General features: G+C 38.2%; 1 protein-coding gene across 1 annotated transcript in view; it reads left to right on the plus strand.

The window, feature by feature from the left end:
* Positions 1–22,212, plus strand: part of Dnah7 (dynein axonemal heavy chain 7) — a 285,457-nt gene that overhangs the window by 210,500 nt on the left and 52,745 nt on the right. The window contains exons 53-58 of the mRNA XM_008835602.2: positions 1,530–1,724; positions 3,164–3,256; positions 11,156–11,332; positions 13,922–14,083; positions 15,012–15,212; positions 20,338–20,499. Of these exons, the coding sequence (XP_008833824.1) occupies positions 1,530–1,724; positions 3,164–3,256; positions 11,156–11,332; positions 13,922–14,083; positions 15,012–15,212; positions 20,338–20,499 (990 nt within the window). The remainder of the gene's footprint in view (positions 1–1,529; positions 1,725–3,163; positions 3,257–11,155; positions 11,333–13,921; positions 14,084–15,011; positions 15,213–20,337; positions 20,500–22,212) is intronic.

A 22,212-nucleotide genomic window follows, 5' to 3' on the forward strand; every position in this document is an offset into this window, starting at 1 on the left:
AAGGAGAGGAGAGAGGAGAGAGAGGAGAGAAGAGAGAGGAGAGAGAGGAGAGAGGAGAGAGAGGAGAGGAAAGGGGAGAGAGAGAGGAGAGAGAGAGAGAGAGAGAGAGAGAGATTATAGTTATAAACAGTGAAACTAATTAACTAAGAAAGACATTACAGGACAGAACTTCACAAAAAGTAAAAATGTAAATTAAGTACAGAGTTTGTACTTAAACTTCCCTTAAACTTCTATGTTTGAAATCTGTTTCTAGAGCATGGTGTAGTAGTTAGTGAACACTTGTAATCCCAGCACTTAGGAAGCTGGGGCAGGAGGATTATTATCTTGAAGCTAGCTTAGACTGCATAGTGTATTTGAGGACAACCTGGACTATATAGAAAGACCCTGTGTCAAAAAAAATGTTTCTGTTAAAATCTCATATAACCATGCATACAAACTTACTAATAAAAATCTATTCTAATATTTTTAAGAACTTCTACAAGTTATTTAAATCTAATCATTTGGCTTTAACCATATCTTGCATAAATTGCTATTCATTAAAAATATAGGAAGTACTTTACAAATGGATGAAGTATTATACAAAGTCACTGTTTTATATATATGTATTTAAGCTTTTATTTCATATGATAATTTATTGAAGAAAAATAGTTTTCTTTGCATTTCTTATAAAAGTTTCATAGTAACTCATATTTTATGGAAAATAATTGAAAGCACAGCAAATTGATGTTTCTCTCACTTTCTACAATTTTTAGAGATAATAGTTGGAAATATAAGCAAATGTTTTGAGAAAAAGACATGCTCAAGTAGAGCATACTCAGATCCTTAGGTTGAAGCTAGTAATTCTCAAAGGAAACTATCAAAAATGGAACTATTTTTTTTAATTAGGATCTTTAGCATCAGCTACTTTATTAGAAATAGTGGCATTAGTTAAGTATGGGGATGTGTGCCTGTAATTTCAGCACTTAGGAGGTGGAGGCAGGAGGACATGAGCTTGAGCCCAGCCTGACTTACATAGTGAGACCCTTTAATAAATAAGCAAAACCTCGACTTTCAAACTTTCTACAGCTTTTCAGCTTATACCAAAAACCAAATTGGAAGTCTATGAAAGTATTACAATTGTACCAATAAGATTTTTTACATTTTGGAAACAATGTGAAAATTACAGGAAAGTTGCAAGAACAGTTGAAAGAATCCTATATATCCATCAACTCAGTGACTCCATTCACATTTCACCAATTGCTCTAATAGTGTCTGTCTTACCAAAATAATTTAAGGCAGCTCCATTTGTTGCCTTAAGTTGTCACACGTCTTCAGTCTCAGTCCAGCAAAATTCAAAAAAATGAAACTATTTTGTAAAACCCTGGTTACATTGGATACATGGGTTTTTTATGACTAAATAGTAGACTGTCAGCTACAGAATTTCATAAGGCCCATAACCGAATCACACTTGACTCTTCAACAATGGCTATAAACTAACAAGTTTAAAAAGAATTCATTCCTGACTCCTATGGTGTTCTTTTCCCCCACAGATTAACAAAAATGAGTGGAGATTTCTGCTCACTGGTGGCATTGGTCTGGATAATCCTCATACTAACCCTTGCACATGGCTTCCTCAAAAGTCCTGGGATGAGATCTGCCGGCTAGATGACATACCTACCTTCAAGACCATTCGTAGGGAGTTTATGCGCTTAAAGGATGGGTGGAAAAAAGTATATGATAGTTTGGTATGTTTCAACTGTCTATCTTATTCCCAACTTTTCAAAAATATTTTATTATTTTTATTTTATGTGTCTGAGTGTATTGCCTGCATATATGTGAGTGCACCCGTGTCGTGCAATGCTGCAGAGTCCAGAAGAGGGCTTCAGATTCCTCTGGAACTGGAGTTAAGGACAGTTTGTAGCCACCATGTGGGTGCTTGGAATCAAACCCAGGTCCTCTGCAAGAGCAGTCAGTACTCTTAACCACTGAGCCATCTCTCCAGCCCCTATTCCCAAATAATGTTAATAGTGCATCTTTAGTTTTGCATAAAAGCAAGTTTTTAAGAACTTTAAGTGCTAGGTGTGCTGGCTGCCAGTGTAGTGGCACACACCTTTAATCTCAGCACTCAGGAGGCAGAGGTAGGCAGATGTCTGTGAGACTGAAGACAACCTGGCATACATAGCAAGTTCCAGGCCAGCTGGGACTATATGAAGACTTTGTCTCAAAACAAAAACCCCACAAATTTTGTTTTATATTATTCCCACCTTTTAAGACAATGACTCTATTTCCAATGTCATCTAAACTCCTTGCAGTATATGAAGATTCACACTTTGGTCTTTAATTGACACTGATTTGCTGAATTTCCTTAACAAGTCTTTATTCATTGTAAACTAGACAATCACTATAGGAGATGAATTAAAATTTTATCAAACAACTGCTTATATTTTCTAAATTTAGAATATAGGCCAATAAATACTTTTATCATTGGAGGAAAGGGAAGAGCTAGAAGTTCAAATCAGTGCTCATGAAACCTTGACTTTCTAACTTGAGACTATATAAATCAACATGTCATGACATCAATTTCCCTTTTGAGATAGATAACGTTGCTTCAGCTTTACTTTGGCACAAAGGTTAATATTTTTCCAGTTCCCAGTTATGATTTTCCTTCCTTTGTTTCTACTCTTAGGATTTTTACTATCCTTAATATAATTTGCAAGCACTCTATATAGGAGCAGTTGGAAGAAAAGAGCGTTAGATAGATGACAGTCTTGGGGACTGGCAGCGGGTTTACCAGTGTTTTATTTGGTTGCCTATCGTGCATGGTGGTGAGATTGAATCCACTTGCTTGGCCTGGGTTTGCTTTGGATTTCTCCTTGCTGCTGATGAAAATGTTTCCTAGCAACAAATACCATTTTGTGAGTGCTTATTTCTAATTAAAAATTTAAATTGTATGCACTGTGTTTAGCTTTGGAGATTTCAGATTAGAGACATCACATACCTTGCTCTGAGGTTTCAAAGGTGCACATGTTGACATTATTTTTTCTCCAGATTAAATAAAATGAAATTTATATAAATAGTCTTGATTTCAGGTATTATATGTCTTCTCTAAAAATCTGATTATATGTCAAATACTACTCTTTTCAGAAATAATCTCTAACATTGACTTATATGCACTAAATTTTAGGAGCCACATCATGAGATGTTCCCTGAAGAATGGGAGAATAAAGCAAATGACTTTCAAAGGATGCTTATCATTCGTTGCTTGAGGCCAGACAAGGTAAATGTAGGCTTTGAGAGCATCTCTGATTCCTGTCCCCTCTCTGCACACCCAGCCAAACTTGCCTTTCTTCCTACAATCATGAGGTAGGCAGAGGAATCTGCCGAAAGAGTCCCACTTTCTTTCAATGCATTTCCTAAAATGTGTCTAAGTTTATTTAATCCATCCAAATTAATAGCTAATCAGATTATGTTTTAGTTTTATTTATTTTATGACTGTTCTTTATGATTTATGGTTCATACCTCACAATCTTCATTTTTATATGCTGTAGTTTATTTTCATCTTATTTTATTACTTTGTGAAACTAGTCAATAGCATTAACCCCATGTTGTTATAGTAGAATTTCTAGAGTGGTCTTTCTCTAAATATGTATGCATATACATATATATTTGTGTGTATATGTATATATGTGTGTGTGTGTATGCCTATAGACACAGGCATTTGCATGCACACATACAAACACACACACATATATTCAGCCTTTAGAAAATAAGTGGGATATTTTTAAGATTTTAATCATCATTGACACAAAGGAAAATATCAGCACTGTTGTTTTAACTTCTTTAAATAATAAATATATAACCAGCCAAATCTGCAGACTTGTCAGTAAAATTCAATACTTACTGATAGCTTCATTTCTATTATAGTCTATATAGAATAAATTCATCTAAGTAGGTTGACCCATATCCTCAGAGATATCAATATATTCTAAATAATGTAAGCAATAGAAATGTTAGTTGTTATTACTTGAGTTGCAATTTTGCATAATTATTTCAGAACTTACATTATTTACAATTTGAGCTTTAAAAGATACTTAAATGGTGAAAGTAATATGTGAAATTGTTTTCATATACACCAGTGATAATCTGGGGTGGGGGCATTTCTCCCTCTGAGTCACAGCCTGCTCAATGAACATGCCTTGCACAGCTTAGCCAGGGCTCAAATATCTTAGGCACAGAGGTCTGTGAATGTGTTTTACTTTTTTCTTAAATCAGAAGAGCATAGTCCAGATTGTATTTATCTTTACCCAAAACAATTTCAAAACATAATTTTAAACATTTTTTTTAGTAGAGGAAGAGCCCACAATATGTCTATGGCCTGCTAAAGTCACATTTCTGCCCTTCTCTCAGGGGCTGAGGTAGATGAACACTTGCTTGGTATTTGTTAATCTGATCAGATATTTTTCCCTTTTGATGGCATTTAAAATATATATTTTTTGAGGGCTGGAGAGATGGCTCAGAGGTTAAGAGCACTGACTGCTCTTGCTGATGACCCGGGTTCAATTCCCAGCACCCACAGGGCAGCTATGAACCGTCCTTAACTCCAGTTCCAGGGGAATCCGAAGCCCTCTTCTGACATCTGCAGCATTGCATGACACGAGTGCACTCACATACATGCAGGCAATACACTCGTACACATAAATTAAAAATAATAAATAAAATATAATAGATTTTTTTTCATGCAAGCCTCAGAAGTTCACTTCAAGCTTAAAGATGGAGAAAGTGAAATGCATGAAATGTTTACTGAATAGCCTCCATCCTTGTCGTGAAAAGTGGATAATGAGCCGTTTCCTGCTTGTGGTAACTTCATCTACAAATATCTTTTCCTGGATGTTTTCAAAACTTGATGCTTTAATCTGAAAGCAGATCAAGCTGTCAAACAGATCAAATATTCTCTTTTTGAAGTACTTTTGGGGAAGAGGGGAGGAACATATTCAAGCGGAGGTGTTTGTGGGTTTTATTTCCTTTGGGCTGACATGTTTTTCTGTTTGTTTATAAATCAGTGCTTAAACTTATTATGTCATACTGCTCTGCCCCATACTTTAGCCTTCTTTCTTATAACTTTTCCATACACATTCAAAAATCTCTAGAAATTTACCATTTTTCTTGACTATTAAGTTATAAAATGATAACCGATATCCCCGATTCTCTTCTCCTTCAGTGTACACTTAAAGTGAAGACATTGTGGCTACAGACCTGACTTGGCCAGTGAAATGTGAACATTTAATTGCCAGTGTGAGATTCTCCAAGACGCTTCCCTGTCATTGAAACTGTAGAGTCATGTGTTGATGCTTAAGTGTCATTAAGAGGCTTGGTTGTGGAATTAACACATGGAGTTGCCTACATACACTGATAACTCTGTAGGGTCAAGAAATAAGCTCTTATCATGTTTAGCCACTACAATTTGGAAATTGTTTGCAACTACAGTTTAAGTCAGTCTAAGTCATATATTAATTGGTTACCATTATCTATATCAACACACCCATGTATTTAATGCAAAAATAATTATTAGCTACTTTTGCATTATCCAGAAACTTCATGCTCTTTATACTTAGTATTTCCAAATAGTCCAAGTTTTAATGATTAATTGATGATTTTGAAAACTATATACTATATAATGATATTTGGCTAGTATGCATTTAAAAGGGTGGTTTTCCAAAGTGGAATGTTATTAACCAACCAGGGAGAGGAACAGTCCCATAGGGGCTAATATTTGAGCTAATGGTGAATATTTTATTCTTTTTGCTGTCTCTAAGTTAAGAGAAAATGTATACACCTACCAGGAAAATTAGCAAGGTTCTTTTTTGGGCAAAGGGTCATGGATCCCTTTACACTTTACTCCTCTTGAAACATGGCCATTATTCAGTGACCAGAAGCCACACATGGCAGGCTTGCCAGGGCTTCAGTGTGGAACAACGGGAAAGAGTCTTACTAAGTCACTAGCAGGAAAATGAGGTGGGCTTGCACTGGCCTTTACACTTAAATACTTTATAGTATCTTGTTGACAGAATAGATATATCAAATGGAAAAATACTGAGATGTGGACTATTTGGAGCCCATTTATAAAATGAAGAGCTTTTAGCCACATTCTACCCTTTTGAATAGTAAACAAAAAGAAAATCCATCAGCTTTCGATAAGAAACTTGTCAGATGTAAGATAATTTGTTTCTCTGACCTCAGATATCCTGTAGGAAGTTGCAATGGATGGAAAAGCATATATAAAAGAACCAGGAGTTCCTTTCTTGCCTTTGAGAAGATGGCTGCCTAAATTAGTCTGTAATTTTTGCTACTGACAGGTTTCATTTTACAAACCTAATGCTGGCATAATCAGATTGCAGAAGCAGATCAATCCTGTCACCCTGCAAACCAAATTGCCATCATAGCTTCCTTTTCCTTGGGAGTTTCAGTCTCGTGCTGGGAAACAAGCAAGTTTGGTTACTCGTAACATTGGAAGTACAACTGTATAATTTGTCACTGCTGTCAGGTGAGATACACACCCCTAACTTGATCATCCAGTGCTGATAGACAAAAGAATCACTGGGCCAGCCAGCCGTGTTTACCTGGGCATAGCGGCAGACACCAGCTTGAACTGTTTTCAGAAGCTCAGGGATTCCCAGCACAACCTACTCCAAAGTAAAATGGTTCATATCAAGTTCATGTGCTTGTTTGTCATTGTGTTTGTAAAACTAGAATTTTGAGAAGAGGTTACCTTTGGAGGGAAGACGCTATCGTTTAGTTTTCTTTTGTTGTTGTTGTTTTTAATCTAGTGAGAAAAATATCCATCTTGGAAAAGAGTAATAAAGGGAAAGGCAAGAGTAAGGTTGAGAATAGGCAATTAGGAGATTTTTAATATTTCTGAAGTATGTTGACATTTGTGATAATTCAAAATATCTGAGGCATGAAGAAATTATCTAGAAATAAAATATGTATATAAATAAATTTATTCTTTGTTTTTTTTAAATTTTAGAATGTCTGGAATTAGACTCTCATGCTCATGACAGTGTGGCATCTTAACTGAGCTTTTACATGTGTTCATTCAATAGATATTGAGTATGTGTTAACAACATGTCAGCTTGTTAGATAGGTACTTGCTAGCATAACACTTTTGTTATTTGTTTATGAGACAAGGTCTCATTATGTAGTCCAGGCTGGCCTCGAGCTCAAGATGTTCTTGCTTCATCCTCTCAAATGGTTTGAATAGGTATGTATCACCATATCTGCTTTATCACAGCACTTTAAATGTGGTTTTATTTTCCCATACCTCTTCCATATTTGTATGAGTCTAAGAAAGTATTAAGGAGACATTAAAAAATCTAATTTGGATTAGCAAGAAGACTCAGTAGGTAAAGATGCATGCCTCTAATCCTGATGGTGTAAGTTTGATCCCCAGGACCAGTAATGTGGAAGGAGAGAACTGACTCCTACAAGTTGTGCTTTGACCTATACACTCAACGTGGCAGTTGCACATACACACTCCATACCAAATAAATATGTAGTAAAAAGCCTAATTTGAATGTGGATATTCCACCACTTGTTCTCAAACATCCCCAGCTACACACATGTGCAAGAACACACAAGCTTGACTTTTATTTATTATTATTTATTATTTATGTATATGAGTGTATTGCCTGAATGTATGTAAGTGCACTTGTGTTGTACAATTCCCATGGAGGTCAGAAGAGGGTGTCAGATCCTCCAGAACTGGAGTTACAGATGGTTGTTAGCCACCATGTGGGTTCTGGAGTTTGAACTCAGGTCTTCTGCAAGAGCAGCCAATGCTCTTAACTGCTGAGCCATCTTCTCAGCCCCAGAGGCTTGACTTTTAAAAAGCATTGTGACACACTGATGATCTTTACTAACAAATCTTGTACAAATAGATGTGCAGAAAACACACAACTGAAGTTTGGGGACACTTGTAAGATTTTTAGGGGGTACTATCATTTTGAGACCCTTGGCACTTGTAAATTGTTTCTGCAGTTGGCTCCAAGTTGAGGAAAGTTTCAGGCACATGGACTTGCTGCAGTTTGGGATATTGTGCTTATGTGTATTTCCATTCTTGTGTATTAGCAGTCATTCAGCTTGCTTGACTCCAAGGCCTTCAAAATTACTTTCTCTGAAGTAGCTCTTGTTCCTTTCAACAGTTGGTGTGTTTTGATAGCCCTTTATCTACCAGAACAGTTAAACTTTTAAGGAAGCACTCATGGTGTTCTATGTGGGGGGTCTGAATCCCTCATAAGATTAAGATGAGGAAATGAATAGCAAGTGTTGTGACTCAAATTTTTTAACAGACACATATATTCCAGAGCAGGGTTAAAAGTACTTTTGGAGCAGGGCATGGTGGCTCATGCCTTTAATCTCAGCACTTGGGAGGCAGAGGCAGGTGGAGCTCTGTGAGTTCAAGGCCAGCCTGGTCTACATAGCAAGTTCCAGGCCAGCTGAGTCTACAGGGAGACCCTGTCTCAAAAAGACCAAAAAAATGTACGTTTAGTAGTTATTACTTAGGAGATAAATTGAAGTTCAACAATTAAATAAATGGTTTTCATTATGTTATCCATGCACATTGTAGCTATAACTTGTTATTAAAGGGAAAGGAAATTTCTAAAAAGGCAAGTGGATGTGAAATTAAAAATAAATTTTTTAAAATATATTTTTATTGAATTATTGTGGATTTCATACAATACATCTTAATCATATTTAGGCCCCCTTCCCTATCTGCACCCTCCCCATAGCCCACCCACAGGACTTCATGCATTTTGTCATATATGTTAAGGCCTATTGAGGTCAAGTTTGTGAACCTAAATGTTCCTTGGTTTGAGTTCACCCACTGGAGCCTGTTCAGCCTGTCTAGCATCACTCCCTTAAAGAAGATTAACTCTCCCTTACTAGCAGTGACCAGCTGCCAACAGTTCCTCACCAAAGTTGTGGCTTCCTGCCCATTTCCCCAGTTCTATGCTGTTGTGGGGACCCTTGAGCACCCCTTGGGTGGGGGAGAGTTGGCACAGAGTCACGACACAGACACTGGGAGTCAGGTGAGAAACAGGCAGTGAGAGCAGCTGCAGACTCGTTTATTGCGGATATGGGGCTCCCTTATATCCCCTCTCCCCGTGTCCCATTGGTCCATTGATAGGTCGTGTCTGTTCCTCATTGGCTCTCTGTATCAGGCCATTTTCGCACCAGCTGTCTTTATGTCTTTTAGCAGAACACAGGTTTGCCTCAGCTGGATGTTTTTGGTCATTTGCAGCGTGCATGTGCTGGTTGTTCAGGCCGCACTTCCTCCTACACTATGCTAGTTTTGGTCTGATTGAGTTTGCATAGGTCTTGTGCATGCTGTCACAATTGCTGTAAGTTCATATGAACAAGGTCCCAGGAACCTGTAAGACTCTGTTTCCTTATGGTCATGAATCTCCTCCCTGGCTCTTACAGTCTTTCTGCCTACATTTCCACAGTGGTTCCTGAGCCCTGGGTGGGTGAAGTCTAATATAGGAGTCCTGTTCAGGGACCCACACTCAGCTGGCTCTTATTCTCTAAGCTTTGGCCATTTGTAGCCTTCTGTTGCATTGTCCTCTGTTGCATGGGAAGTTTCCCTGATGAGAGCTGAGAGATGCATTATTATTTTCTCTGCCCTCTGTTCCACTGTGTTCTAAGAATATTAGGTATAGAGATTCCATTGTAGATGTGTCACTTAGGGTTGAGCATCTGACAGACACTTAATTTCTGTGTGTGACCAGTTGTGGAACTCTGTAATAGTCTCTGTTTGTTGTAAAAGGAGCTTCTTTGATGAATAGTGACTGACATACTTGTCTGTAAATAAAAGGATCCATATTTAGCATACAGTAAGAAATTATGTTTGCCCTGGGGTGTGATGACCTTGGGGTTTTCTCTAGATCTATGACCTCTCCAGCCATGTGTATTTGGCTATGTGTACAGTGCCACACGTGATTTCCCTCCCATTGAGTGGGTTTTAAGTCCAATTAGGTAGCTGTTGATTACCCCCAAGATAAAAGTGCCACTACTGCATCAGTATAGTTTGCTGTGTCGGTCATTGTAGTTATTAGGTTTTAAAGCTGGAGTTGGACCATTGATTGATTTTCTCCATTAGTAGCTTGTATAGTATCCTCCAAAATTATGAGAGCTAGTCTTCAGGGAGGTGGCTTACAGGTCAGTTCCAGCTCCATTACTCCAAGTCCTGTGTCTGAAGTATGTCCTGCCAGAACTTGAAGGTGAGTCCCTACTGCTGAAGACAGGACATATTTCAGACACAGGACTTGGAGCAATAAGATCTTACCTTCAAGTTCTGGGAGATAATGAGGGGTTGTGGAAATAGCCTGTGTAATTTTGGAAGTCTCTTGGACTACCCTGACCAACAACTCTAAGGGAGGTTTCTCCTGACTAGCACTGTTTCTTGTTATATAGCCTTCAACTGTATACATGCATGTACTCTGTTCAAATATTGTGTGTGTTTTTTTCAGTAGACTTTTGAACTAATGCATTTCCCTCATTTTTCACACCAACTAAACATTTATCTCTCCTCTCTTTCTCTCCTTATCTAATCCTTCTTCCTCCCTCCTCAGTTAAAAATAGTCTTAAAAAGCCATTTTAATGAAGACTTAGCAAAACAATGAGTCTTTCTGTAACAAACAGTACATTTTAAAATGAAATGGAGATCTTTTTTAAAGGTTAAAAACTCATTCAATTTTATGTCTTACAGGGTTTATACTGAGTTTAGTATTGTATAACTGTATTAGTTCAACTTTGAACCTAAAAATTTTATAGCCACTTTTGAAAGAGATATATCTTTGCTCTGCAAATTGTTATTGAGTATGTTAAAGCTATGATGAAATACTTCTAAAAAAAAAAAATAAAACAAAACTTAAGGGTTAAGGTTTATTTTCTTCACCTATACATCTTGAATACTCATTAAAAGGAATTAAGTGCCTTTGAATTTGGTGGTTCCCTGGCCTTAAACTTGTGATCTTCCTGCCTCACATTCCTCACTGATAGGATTATAGGCACACCCAGCTATTTCTTTGTTTCAAAACACCTTTGTGTTTGAACTTCCTAAAGTAAGACTTTAGGAAGATTTTGACTATTCTTTCAAATGTATTCTTGTCCCTTCTAGGTTATTCCAATGTTGCAGGAATTCATAATCAAGAAATTGGGGCGCCCATTCGTTGAGCCACCCCCCTTTGACCTGTCCAAGGCATTTGGGGACAGTAACTGTTGTGCACCATTGATTTTTGTGCTCTCTCCTGGAGCAGATCCCATGGCTGCCCTTCTGAAATTCGCTGATGATCAGGTACCTTACAGCAGATAGGCCAATGTGATGTTATTGCTTTTTTTATAAAAAAATTAAAAAAAAAATTTTTTTTTTGCTTACCTGAAGTCTTAAAGGATGAGAGAAAGCAAAAAATTGTCACTTCACCCTAGGGAGGGCTTAGGATTCCAGAAATTGACAGACTTCCAAGAAAATAATACTTAAATGGCAGCACTTACCTTAAAAGTAGTATCTTATACAAATTATAAAGCTAGAATTTTGGGATGAGGAGCATTTTCCTTTTTTGTGACAGCATTTATGTCAGTGCATGAACCTGACCTAAGGTCAGTGGGCTGACCTAAGTTCAAGTCTGGGCAGGAGCCCTGAGGTGATACTTCTGTGTTCCTGCCCCTCCCTCCCCACCTCTAAAAGAGGATCTCTGACTTCCCAGAGCAGCTATATGTTATAGCCATTTGGCCAAATTATACTGTATTTAATTACCTACATTTCTAAGAGACTTTAAAAATATTCATGTTAATTCACTATAAATGTTCTTAGACCACCCAGTTTAGAAAGAAAATAATGAACAGTGACTGGGTATTTCTGAGTTTCTTTCTCTCCCTTTTGCTATAATCACAACTTTTTGTGATGATGCTCTTGTGATTTCTAAAATAAAACCCACTGATATTTTGAGGTCATAACATATAGTTAACTTTGGTAGTAGATCTTACTATTACCTGCTTTCTCTTTTAATTTTTACAGAAGTCTATGAGGTAAATAGTGATATCTCCATTTCACAGTGAGGGCTACTAAAGCATAGAGAGGTAGCTTCTCAAAAGCTATATGGCTTTGAAACAGAGCATGGTGGCACACATCTTTAATCCCAGCACTGGGGAGGTAAAGGTGGGTGGATATCTTTGAGATCGAGGCCAGTCTGGTCGCCATAGTGAGCTCCAGGCCAGCTGTGACTACAGGGTTTGTCTCAATAAAAAAGCTGTATAACTTTGATATGAAAATAGTCTCTGCTGGGCCAATTTATAATTTCATAGCCAGTTTTGTGTATGAATTTAATTCTTATACCTATGATCTCCTGATGGCGCTTACTACTTGTTAGGGAAGTGTTGAGGCATGCTTGTTATGACTAGAGATGCAGAGCTTTTAAATAACAAAGTAACGAGCACTCCTTCATAAAGCTGTCCCAGTCAGAGTATGAAGAACTGACTTGACTGTGACCTTCAAAGCAGGCCAGTAGCTGGGGCAGAGTATATTGGAAATAGGGTAAAATCCACAATGACAGGTGTAGAGTCAAAGAGTGGAGGTGGCTCCAAGTATAACCATATGTGGGGCTTACCTCTCCAAGTGAGGAAGAGCTGATCTTCCTAAAACAAGGAACTCTAGATAGGCTGACTAGACTCAGCAGATGGACTAGCACTGGGAAATGGCTGGGGGCACTGATAACACAGTGGACAGTAATGGGGATGACAGAGTATATGGGCTCCAGTTGTGGGGGTGGGGGGGGCTGTGGGAGGGTGCCACTTGGGATGTGGGTATAAAGATGAATAAGATTGTTTGAGATGTTCTGTATGAAATACACAAAAAAATCAGTAAATTTTAAAAATGAGTTATATTTGAGGAAGAAGCATAAAGATTTGCTTCATGTTAGTTAGTAGAAATGAAAAACATTACCATTGAAATCTACCTGATGACTTTATGTCCATGCTCAGATGCCAAGGAGCTCAGAAAGTAACCAACTTTGACTAGTAATAATCAGATATATAGAGATTACAGATGCATGTGCAAACATCTAAGTGTTAATTGCATTAAAAATGAGATCTTCTGTATGAAACAGTATATTCTAAAAAGAAATGGACATCTCTTTTTGATGGCTAAAACATTACCTTGACAGCCTTTGAATGCCTCCTGCTTCCCCTTTGCATCTCATCCACCGTAGGCCGCATTGTTATTCCCTGTCCTTGTGTCTGTCTCCTTCAAGCATGGTCTCCAGATGCTAGCTCTACTTTTTCCTCAGTGGTTCCCCCCTCCCCCCTGCAGCGTGTTAGTAACTGTAAGCCATAGGTAGTTAGAGAGAGCCCAAGGCCCATTTTTCCAGTGCTCCCATCGCTGGGGGCCTCTTCTGGGAAGTCTGGTAACAACTACCCTCCAAAGATAGAAATCCAAAGGGCACAGATGAGGTGGGTGGCAGGAGCCAGATTCTAGGAAAGCATTCCCCTGAAATTCTTTAAAGAATTTTTTAAATGGGAGTCATTGATGAATGTTTTTAGTCTCCTAATTTTGCCAGAAGTCAAAGTGACTGAAATATCCTTTTTCTGGGAAATAGGACAAGTCCATCTGCCTATTCCTATTTTTCTTTGCAGCTTTGTGCTTTAGCAGCTGTTACATGATGGCTGTTTCCTTTCATACCCTCCTATGTTAAACGTCCTCTTGATCTTCTTATTTTCTGTCTCTTATTTCAGCAACCAAAGAGCCTACTAAGTTTTCTTATTACCATCATTGTTCCTACATAAACTGACTTTATTTCATCTAAGTGTTTATTAGTCTAGAGTGTGTTAGGATTATGTATATTCAAAACAATATATGATGCTAAATAACATCTTTGTTTCTTGTACACAGGGGTATGGGGGATCAAAACTTAGTTCTTTATCTCTTGGCCAAGGCCAAGGGCCCATTGCTATGAAGATGTTAGAAAAAGCTGTCAAGGAAGGGACATGGGTCGTTCTTCAGAACTGTCACCTTGCCACCTCTTGGATGCCAACGCTTGAGAAAGTTTGTGAGGTAAAAATGCTAATGCACATTTATTAGATTGTATTCCTTCAGTTTGAGTATTGATACACATGCCATCCAAGTGCCTCTCTTCCTGTTCTCTAATTGGAGGGCTACGGGCTAATGTTGTCAGTGGCTCACAGGAGCGATGAGTTCACACTGAGAATCTAGCTGAAGGAATAGAGGAAGGCATACAGTCAGGTCTTAGCAAACAACCCTGGCTAGGGCAAGCATTCATCCATTGTGCCAGAATAGCCTTTTTCCAGAGGCTCAAAGATGAGAGTAAACTATACTGTTTAAAGCAGTAGACCAGGCCTGTAGTAATTATTCCTAGGCCTTGTGTAGCAGTACTAATGGAGAGTCCTATGACGTCTGTAGCTCAGTCCTGACCCTCTGTACAAATAGAGCTCATGGTGATAAGTGGTACTGCTCTAGGATATACCAGTTCCTCATATTCTTTAAAATACTCTTCTCTTATGTAAACAAATAATTCCAACTTGGCATAATATTGACTTACCTGAGTGCTTTGCTTACTCTCACAACCTGGCTGCAGCTAGCAGAGAGGATTAGTCTTAATCTAGTTCTGGGCAGAGGATTGTTTTTGTAAATATTTCAGAAACCTCAGTGTAGACATGAATATTTTGGAAGACCTTTGTCTTTCTTTTGGTCAACTCTGAACTGTGCAGCACTTTTGAAAGCCTTATAGTCATATGAATTAATTTTCTCAAGGAGAGTGATGATACTCTGGGCCTTCTCAGTGAAGTGTGTTCAGTCAAAGGCAAAAATGGATTTCGAGCTTTTGCTAAAAATTGCAACAATTCCATCTTTGTTTTGTAAAAGTGTCTCCTCCTCCTCCTCCTGATAGCCAGCCCCTTACACATATTGAAACGATTCCTTGAATATTATTTATGCATTCATTTTTAAATTTATTTTCTTGCAGGAGTTAAGACCTGAATCAACACATCCTGATTTCCGAATCTGGCTGACAAGTTATCCATCCCCAAATTTCCCTGTGTCAGTGCTACAGAATGGAGTGAAAATGACCAACGAAGCGCCGAAAGGTTTACGGGCCAATATCATCCGATCATACCTCATGGACCCGATCTCTGACCCCGAGTTCTTTGGCAGCTGCAAAAAGCCTGTTAGTAATGGCTAAGTCTTGTTACCTCAGCCCTGTAAGGCAATTCAAGTGGCCCCTGGTGATCAGGGATGTGTATGTGTGCACAGAGTAACACTACAAATTAAATAGGCCTCCTGCTCTGCAGTGCAGTTGGTTTTGATTACTGATTATTGACTGTGCTGAAGTCAATTTTATTAATATTTTATTTTAATTTTGCCACCAGCCCCACTCCTGCTCAGTTGAGGTATTATGGAGTGCCATTAATAATGTAGCTTTCTGTTTAGAAAGTCAGCTATAAGCCATTCCCAGTACAGATCTGCAAGGCTGGAGAACCTTGTTTCAGGATATGAACTGAGCCCTTTGCTATTTGGAGTCATCTCTCTAAATTAAAACATAAAAACATTTCCTTCATATAGCTATAATGAGAGCCAAAATTATTTTCCTTCTTGATTGATGGGACTCATAAGGGTCTTTTTCAGAGTCACCAAGCGAGCAGGGAAAACACCCACTGCTTTCATGATTAGAATTCTCTGTAAATGTCTGTGACCTAAAATTGTTTCACAGTGTTTTACCATAATTAAAAGTGGAAAGGTTTCTTTTTAAGAGGGGTTATGAACCTTGATAAGTTTTGCCATTAAAAAGCTTATACTCTTGATGACTGAACATTATTTAAGTGCACATCAAAAGAGAAAAACTAAAGACGTACTTTCATTAAACAGAGTGTAAAAAATTTACCTGTATATTTAACACTAAATCAACCTTATTCTGAATTTCCAAGATCTGTTTATCACTACTTTTGCACTGAGTAGGCCCCGTGAGAGCAGGTCACCCTCAGACAGGTGCTGAGGACATCTCTGCCTGTGATAGGCTGGACAGAGCCCCTTTGGAAGTGCAATCAACTTTCTCTTTCTTCTAGATCAAAGGGTCTCTCCAGCAGAGGTACAGGCACATGCATTTATGAAACACTGTCCCAACCCAAGATGAAATCTCATTAAATTCCACAACAGTACCTCACAACTTTCTGTTTTAGCTTTTTATATGGCACCATGATTCATATTTAGAGAAGAATTGCAAATATAAAAATAGCATAAGGAATAGCCAATACCTTTACTCATATTCACTAGTTGTAAATATTTTATCTCATTTGCTTTATCATCCAATTTGTCTTCCCCCCACTATATATTTGTAATATATATCCATATACATGTTAATATCTATGCATATATATCACACACACATATATATAGTGTATCATTCTTTGGTGTTCATGGAGGAATTGTTCTAGGGCTCTTCTCAGATGCTCTAACACACAGATGCCTAAGCCTCCTATGTAAAATGGTATGGTATTTGCATGTACCCTACATATATCCTCCTGTGTACTAGTTTAAATACTCTCTAGATAACATAATACATAATAATCACGTAAATGCCATGTAAGTGGTTGTCAGATTGCCTTGTGTAGGGAATAAGAAATCTGTACATACTCAGTGCCAACACAGTTTTAAAAAATATTTTTTTAGGTGTGATGGCATAGACCTTTAATTCCAGTACTCAGGAGGCAGAGGCAGGTGGATCTCTGTGAGATGGAGGCCAGCTTGGTTTGCATAGTGAGTTCCAGGCCAGTTGGAGCTACAGGTAGACCCTGTCTCAAAAAAAAAAAAAAATGATTTCCAATCTGAGAATGATTAAATTCATAAATGTAGAATGAGCTGAAGATACGGAAGGCTGGCTGAATGTTTATGTGTGCATATGTTTGCACACACACACACACACACACACACACACACACACGCACGCACCCCAATTCCAGGTATAGCCCCTTATCCTTAAATACTTTCAGGAATGTAGGACTGCTAACCCTTTTTACTTTGGAAAACAACATTGTCATTCATAAAGTTCATACTTGAGAGTCATGCACTTGACTTAACAAAAACCTCACAAAAAATCTTTAAATAATGTTTGAATAAATTTACAATTTTATACTGGGCCACATTCATAGCTATCCCGGGGTGCATATGGCCTGTAGGCTACAAGTTGGATACATTTGTGTGCATGTTTTTTTGTTAGAAATAGGAATATTATCTTACCCACAGTACAGTCATTACCTTTTGTAAATTTAACAAACTATTATGTCTAATCTATAACTTGTCCTTCAGTATTGTCAGTTGACACAGTTGCTTCTTCTGTCCATGAGAGCACTGCTCTGGGGCTCAATATTACATACCTCCTTTAAGCTACTTTTGCTTTGTCTCTGTGGTGCTGTGGATCAAACCCAGGGTCTGTACATGCAGGGTAGATGTTCTACTTCTGAGCTTACATATGCCTAGAACTCTTTTGTCTTCTTTAACCTAAATCATTTCCCTACCCTTTCTTGTTTATGACACTGGAATCTCTGAAAAATTTACTAACTACTGCATTTTTTTTTTAAGTAGAACTTTCTTCACTTGGGGTCTGTTTAATGTTTTATAATAACTAGATATAGCTTATTTATTCTTAGCCAAAATACTAAGTAGATGAAACTGTGCCATCAGTGGATGATACTGATATTGATCATCTAGAAAGGTATTAATTTCTCCACTGTCTAATGTCTGCTTTTTCCCTTTCAACTAATAAGCATTGGGTGGGAGAACTGTTAGGACTGTGGAAACACTCGTTTCTCATCTATTGCTGGTTCTTTCCTGATGAACTCCCAGTTGACTGTGCAGTGGCTATTTCTCAACTGTAGCACCAGGCACATTCGACACTTGATGTTCCACTGTAAGTGGTGCTTCCTTCTCTTCCCCTTATTTGTCTGTTATTGGTGTTGAATTAGGAATTGCTGGTTATTCTTCTCAATGATTTGCAACTCGTTGCTATACTTAAGACTTTTTATGCACACATTGTTCAAATATCATCACTGGGAACTCCTTCAAACCTGCTTCTATGGGTATCACAGGTCCCAGATTTAGGAAAAATTTCAAATTATTTTATATATTATTTTCATTTTATGTGTATGAGTGTATTGCCTGCATGTGTGTAAATGCACTGGTGTCATGCAGTGCCCACAGAGGTCAGAAGAAGGCATCAGATTCCCCTGGAACTGGAGTTATAGATAGTTGTTAGCTGCCATGTGGGTTCTGGGAAGTGAACCTTGGTCCTCTACAAGAGCAGCCAGCTCTCTTAACCACTGAGCCATCTCTCCAGCCCCACCAGATTTAGGAATTCTATATTATCAGTACCTCTTTCTAGTACAGAATATTCAGGCTCATCCTCTCCTTATCTTCACCCCACTATGGAGAGACCCATTTTTGTCAAGAGCCCTGCTTCCTTTGAATGGTGAATGGTATTGGAAACCACAACTGAGATGTTAGATGAGCTCATTAGTACTTGGAAATAGATGCACACAAGTATACAAATAAGCACATATGCCTACCAACAAGTACATGTGCACATATATGCTCATGCACATACTCTACAAGTGATGAATCTGTATAGGACTTCCATCTTCACTACATCCTCCCAAGGTTCTTTCTTGCTTATATTCATTCCCCGTTTTTCTTTCTTTTACATGGAGAATCTGGCTCCTAACAATTATTTATTGGTTTTATCAATTATTCAATATATAGAAAATAGTTCCAGAATTATCCTAGCATGTTAATTCAATTTCTTTACTTAAATTTATGCTACCTTTATTTTGTCAAAAATATGTTCCTTTTCTTTCTCATTTTCTTTTGGTTAAATTTATATTCTTTTCCTCTTGTTTCCCATTCTCTTTTCCAAATTTATTCTAGGAAGGAAATATCTCCCTGCTTTTGGATAAAACTTAGACCTCCAGGCAATTTTTCTGGATATTGCCATGTAATAAAATACTCTATAGTTATTTTGAAAGGACAGCTGGAATCAGAAATTAAGACGTATAATACAATATATTAATTATTACTTCATTATTATTCAAAATTGAGGCTTTAGACCCTCAAGGGTCTCACCTTCACCTATATTAGTGTCAGGGGAAGAAGATGGAGTTGGCATCTCCCTTTCTACAACCCCTGCTGCACTTAGTAGCTGTTGATACTAGTCATTCACTTTGGAGTATTTTTACATTCTGGGAAGGAGCAAGCATTCCTATCAACTGATATTATAGTACTTGGAACTCTTTGGCCAGGGCCTTTGTTTAAGAGGACACCCTCCCTCTTCCCAGGCTCCTGTTCTTCTCTGCCTTTCTTCTTCCTCCTCCTATCCCCGTCCCCGACTGTCTCTCTCTCTGTCTCTCTCCTGTCTGTCTTCCTCTATCTCTCTCTGACTCTCTCTCTCTTCTCTCTCCCTCCCCCTTCCTTTCTCTCACCTGTTCTCCTCCTCTGACCCTACTGCCCTTGGTAGTGCCTGTCCTCAGACATGGCCTCTAGCTCCCTCAGCTTCCGGCTCCCCAGCATGCCTTTGAGACAGGCTCTTGTTGTGGGGTTTCCTCACCCCACAGTGCAAGTCCTCTTCACCCAGTACCTTTCTCCTTAGATTCTCACCAAGTGGGCCCACTGTTGGGTTGGTTGTATAGGTGGTGTTTTCTCTCGGGGTCTTCTACCCTGTGGCAGTAGACCACTCTTTTTCAGGCATGGATTTTGCATTTTTCCAGACTCTCCAGCTGCAGCAAGTATGTGTCAACTCTGTGGCCATTGATTTCTTCCCACCAAGGAGAACTACTTCCCCAGGCCTTCTCCCATGGTGGTGGGGCAGGCAGATTCCCAGCACAGTGGTTACTTTTTCTGAGGAAGTCACTCACAGTTATATCCCAAGCTCTGTTTTGATCACTCAGTATTCTCCCTGTAGGTTTTAGAGCTGCGTATTTGGATCAAAATTATCTCCTTGGAAATTTCTCTATGGTCTAGGACTATCCATAAAATTCATAATTCAAATCCTGTAAAATTTAAATTATATGGACTTGTCATGTTTCCTAGAAAAAGTCTACACAGTTATGCGTACTGAACTTGTGTATAGATGGGCATATTTTTGCCTGAAGAGCCTAAAGAAATAGACTTACTTTTTTTTTTTTTTAGTTACTCCTCATGCTATTTATAACCCAAGGAACTTAATTTCATTCATTTAAAAATACAGTAAGTCTAATGTCATGTGAAGGGAAAAAATAATGGCATGGCATAATTTCTTTTCATTACAGGAGGAATTCAAGAAATTGCTTTATGGCCTCTGTTTCTTTCATGCTTTGGTACAAGAGAGACGCAAGTTTGGACCCCTGGGATGGAATATTCCTTATGAATTCAATGAGACAGATCTAAGAATCAGTGTACAGCAACTTCACATGTTCCTGAACCAGTATGAGGTACCAAAAATATCACAGCAAGGACATTAGTGTTTTTGCTCTGTATCAAGTTGTGTTTGTACAGTAGACAGGGGTTTCTGAATAATTCTCTTATAAATTGCAAGGTAATTCCTAGCAACTTATTAAATATTACATTATTATAACAAAAACTGTAACTGCTTTAAGTAGATAGTCAGGATGTCAGCTAGTCTCCCAGGAACCTGTATTTTATCCTTTATTTTGACATATAAACCATGTGTGTGGAGAGCTGAAAAGTAATGGTGGGGGTTTTTGTTTTTTGGGTTTTTTTTTTTTGACAAAAGATTTATTCACTCTTAGTATGTTTGTGTACTTGAGTATATGTATGTGCACCATGTGAGGCCAGAGTAGGGTGTTAGATCCACTGGAACAGGAGCTACAGGTGATTATGAGCTGCCTAACATGGTGGAGGAACTAAATTTGGGTCCTCTGGAAGAGCAGCAAGTGTTCTTAACGGCTAAGCCATTTCTTTGGCCCTTGAGAACTATAAATCAGTCAAGCTCTGAAATAGGGATGGGGGAGGTTGACCAGTATTATTCTTTTCTGGAGCATGACTTGATTTTTTGTGAAGTGAAATTTCTATTCTGGAGTTTGGACTCTTTGTCCAGAAAGCAAAGTATTTAAAACTATTTTAAAATAGTATAGACTTTGGAAAGAAGCAGAATAGCCAGATGCCATTTCTGCTTCACGTTCTCTTTACAGAGCTGATTCTCTCTGGGGCTTTTGTTGTTGATTTGTTGTTTTTGTTTTTGTTTTAAGACGGGGTTTCACTATGTAGCCCTGGCTGGTCTTGAACTCATAGCAACTCTCCTGCCTCACCCTCCCAAGTACTGGGATTGCAGGCATGGACTACCTCATCATATATTTCTTTTCCTTTTTTTTCATGAGACACAATCCCACTTAGCCTCCCAGGCTGGTCTTGAACTCACTCTAAAGGCTAGGCAGGCCTTGAACTTGTGGGGCTTCTGACTTAGCCTCTGCAGTAGCTCTCAGAACATTCTCTCTCTCTCTCTCTCTCTCTCTCTCTCTCTCTTACACACACACACACACGCACTCACTCACTTTTCCTCTCTCCTTGCTTTCTCACTGTCTCTCACACATAGAGCATGATGGTATGTTTTCTTTACTACTTATCAACTGGATTTTTAACATGTTTTCAGCTTTGAAAACTATTCTGTAATTCATCTCAAACGCCTATAAGAATGAGGAGGTTGTTTTTTAAAGTGAGTCTTCTAAACTTTGCCAGACTCTTGTTCAAATTTAGTTGGAAACTTTTAACTAAATCATTCTATCACTAGAGTATAAAAACCCACAACTTTTCAAACTTTTAGTGAATGATGACATTTTAAAGGCTTGAAACAGAAGGGGATTGAACTTATTATGGTAAAAGCAGAAGAGGAACTAAGGAAATAAAGATGGAATTTCAAGTGGCATCTAGGCATGAAAAATCTTTTAAGTGAGCCTCTGTGTTTCATTAGACATGTTCTTATAATGTATCAAGTAGAATAAAATGAGGCCTTTAATTTCACAACTTTTAAATTGGGCAAAACATTCAAATCCATCATAAATTTGATGAGTTTCTTTCTTATAGTAACATCTACCAAAGGAAAAAAAAGACAGAAAGAAAGAAAGAAAGAAAGAAAAGGAGCCAAAAACACAGTGCCACAGGAAGAAGTATCTGTGCTAAAATAATAG

This window comes from Nannospalax galili, unplaced genomic scaffold (assembly GCF_000622305.1).
Source record: "Nannospalax galili isolate Female #2095 unplaced genomic scaffold, S.galili_v1.0 scaffold115, whole genome shotgun sequence".
In the NCBI taxonomy this organism is placed as follows: Eukaryota; Metazoa; Chordata; class Mammalia; order Rodentia; family Spalacidae; genus Nannospalax; species Nannospalax galili.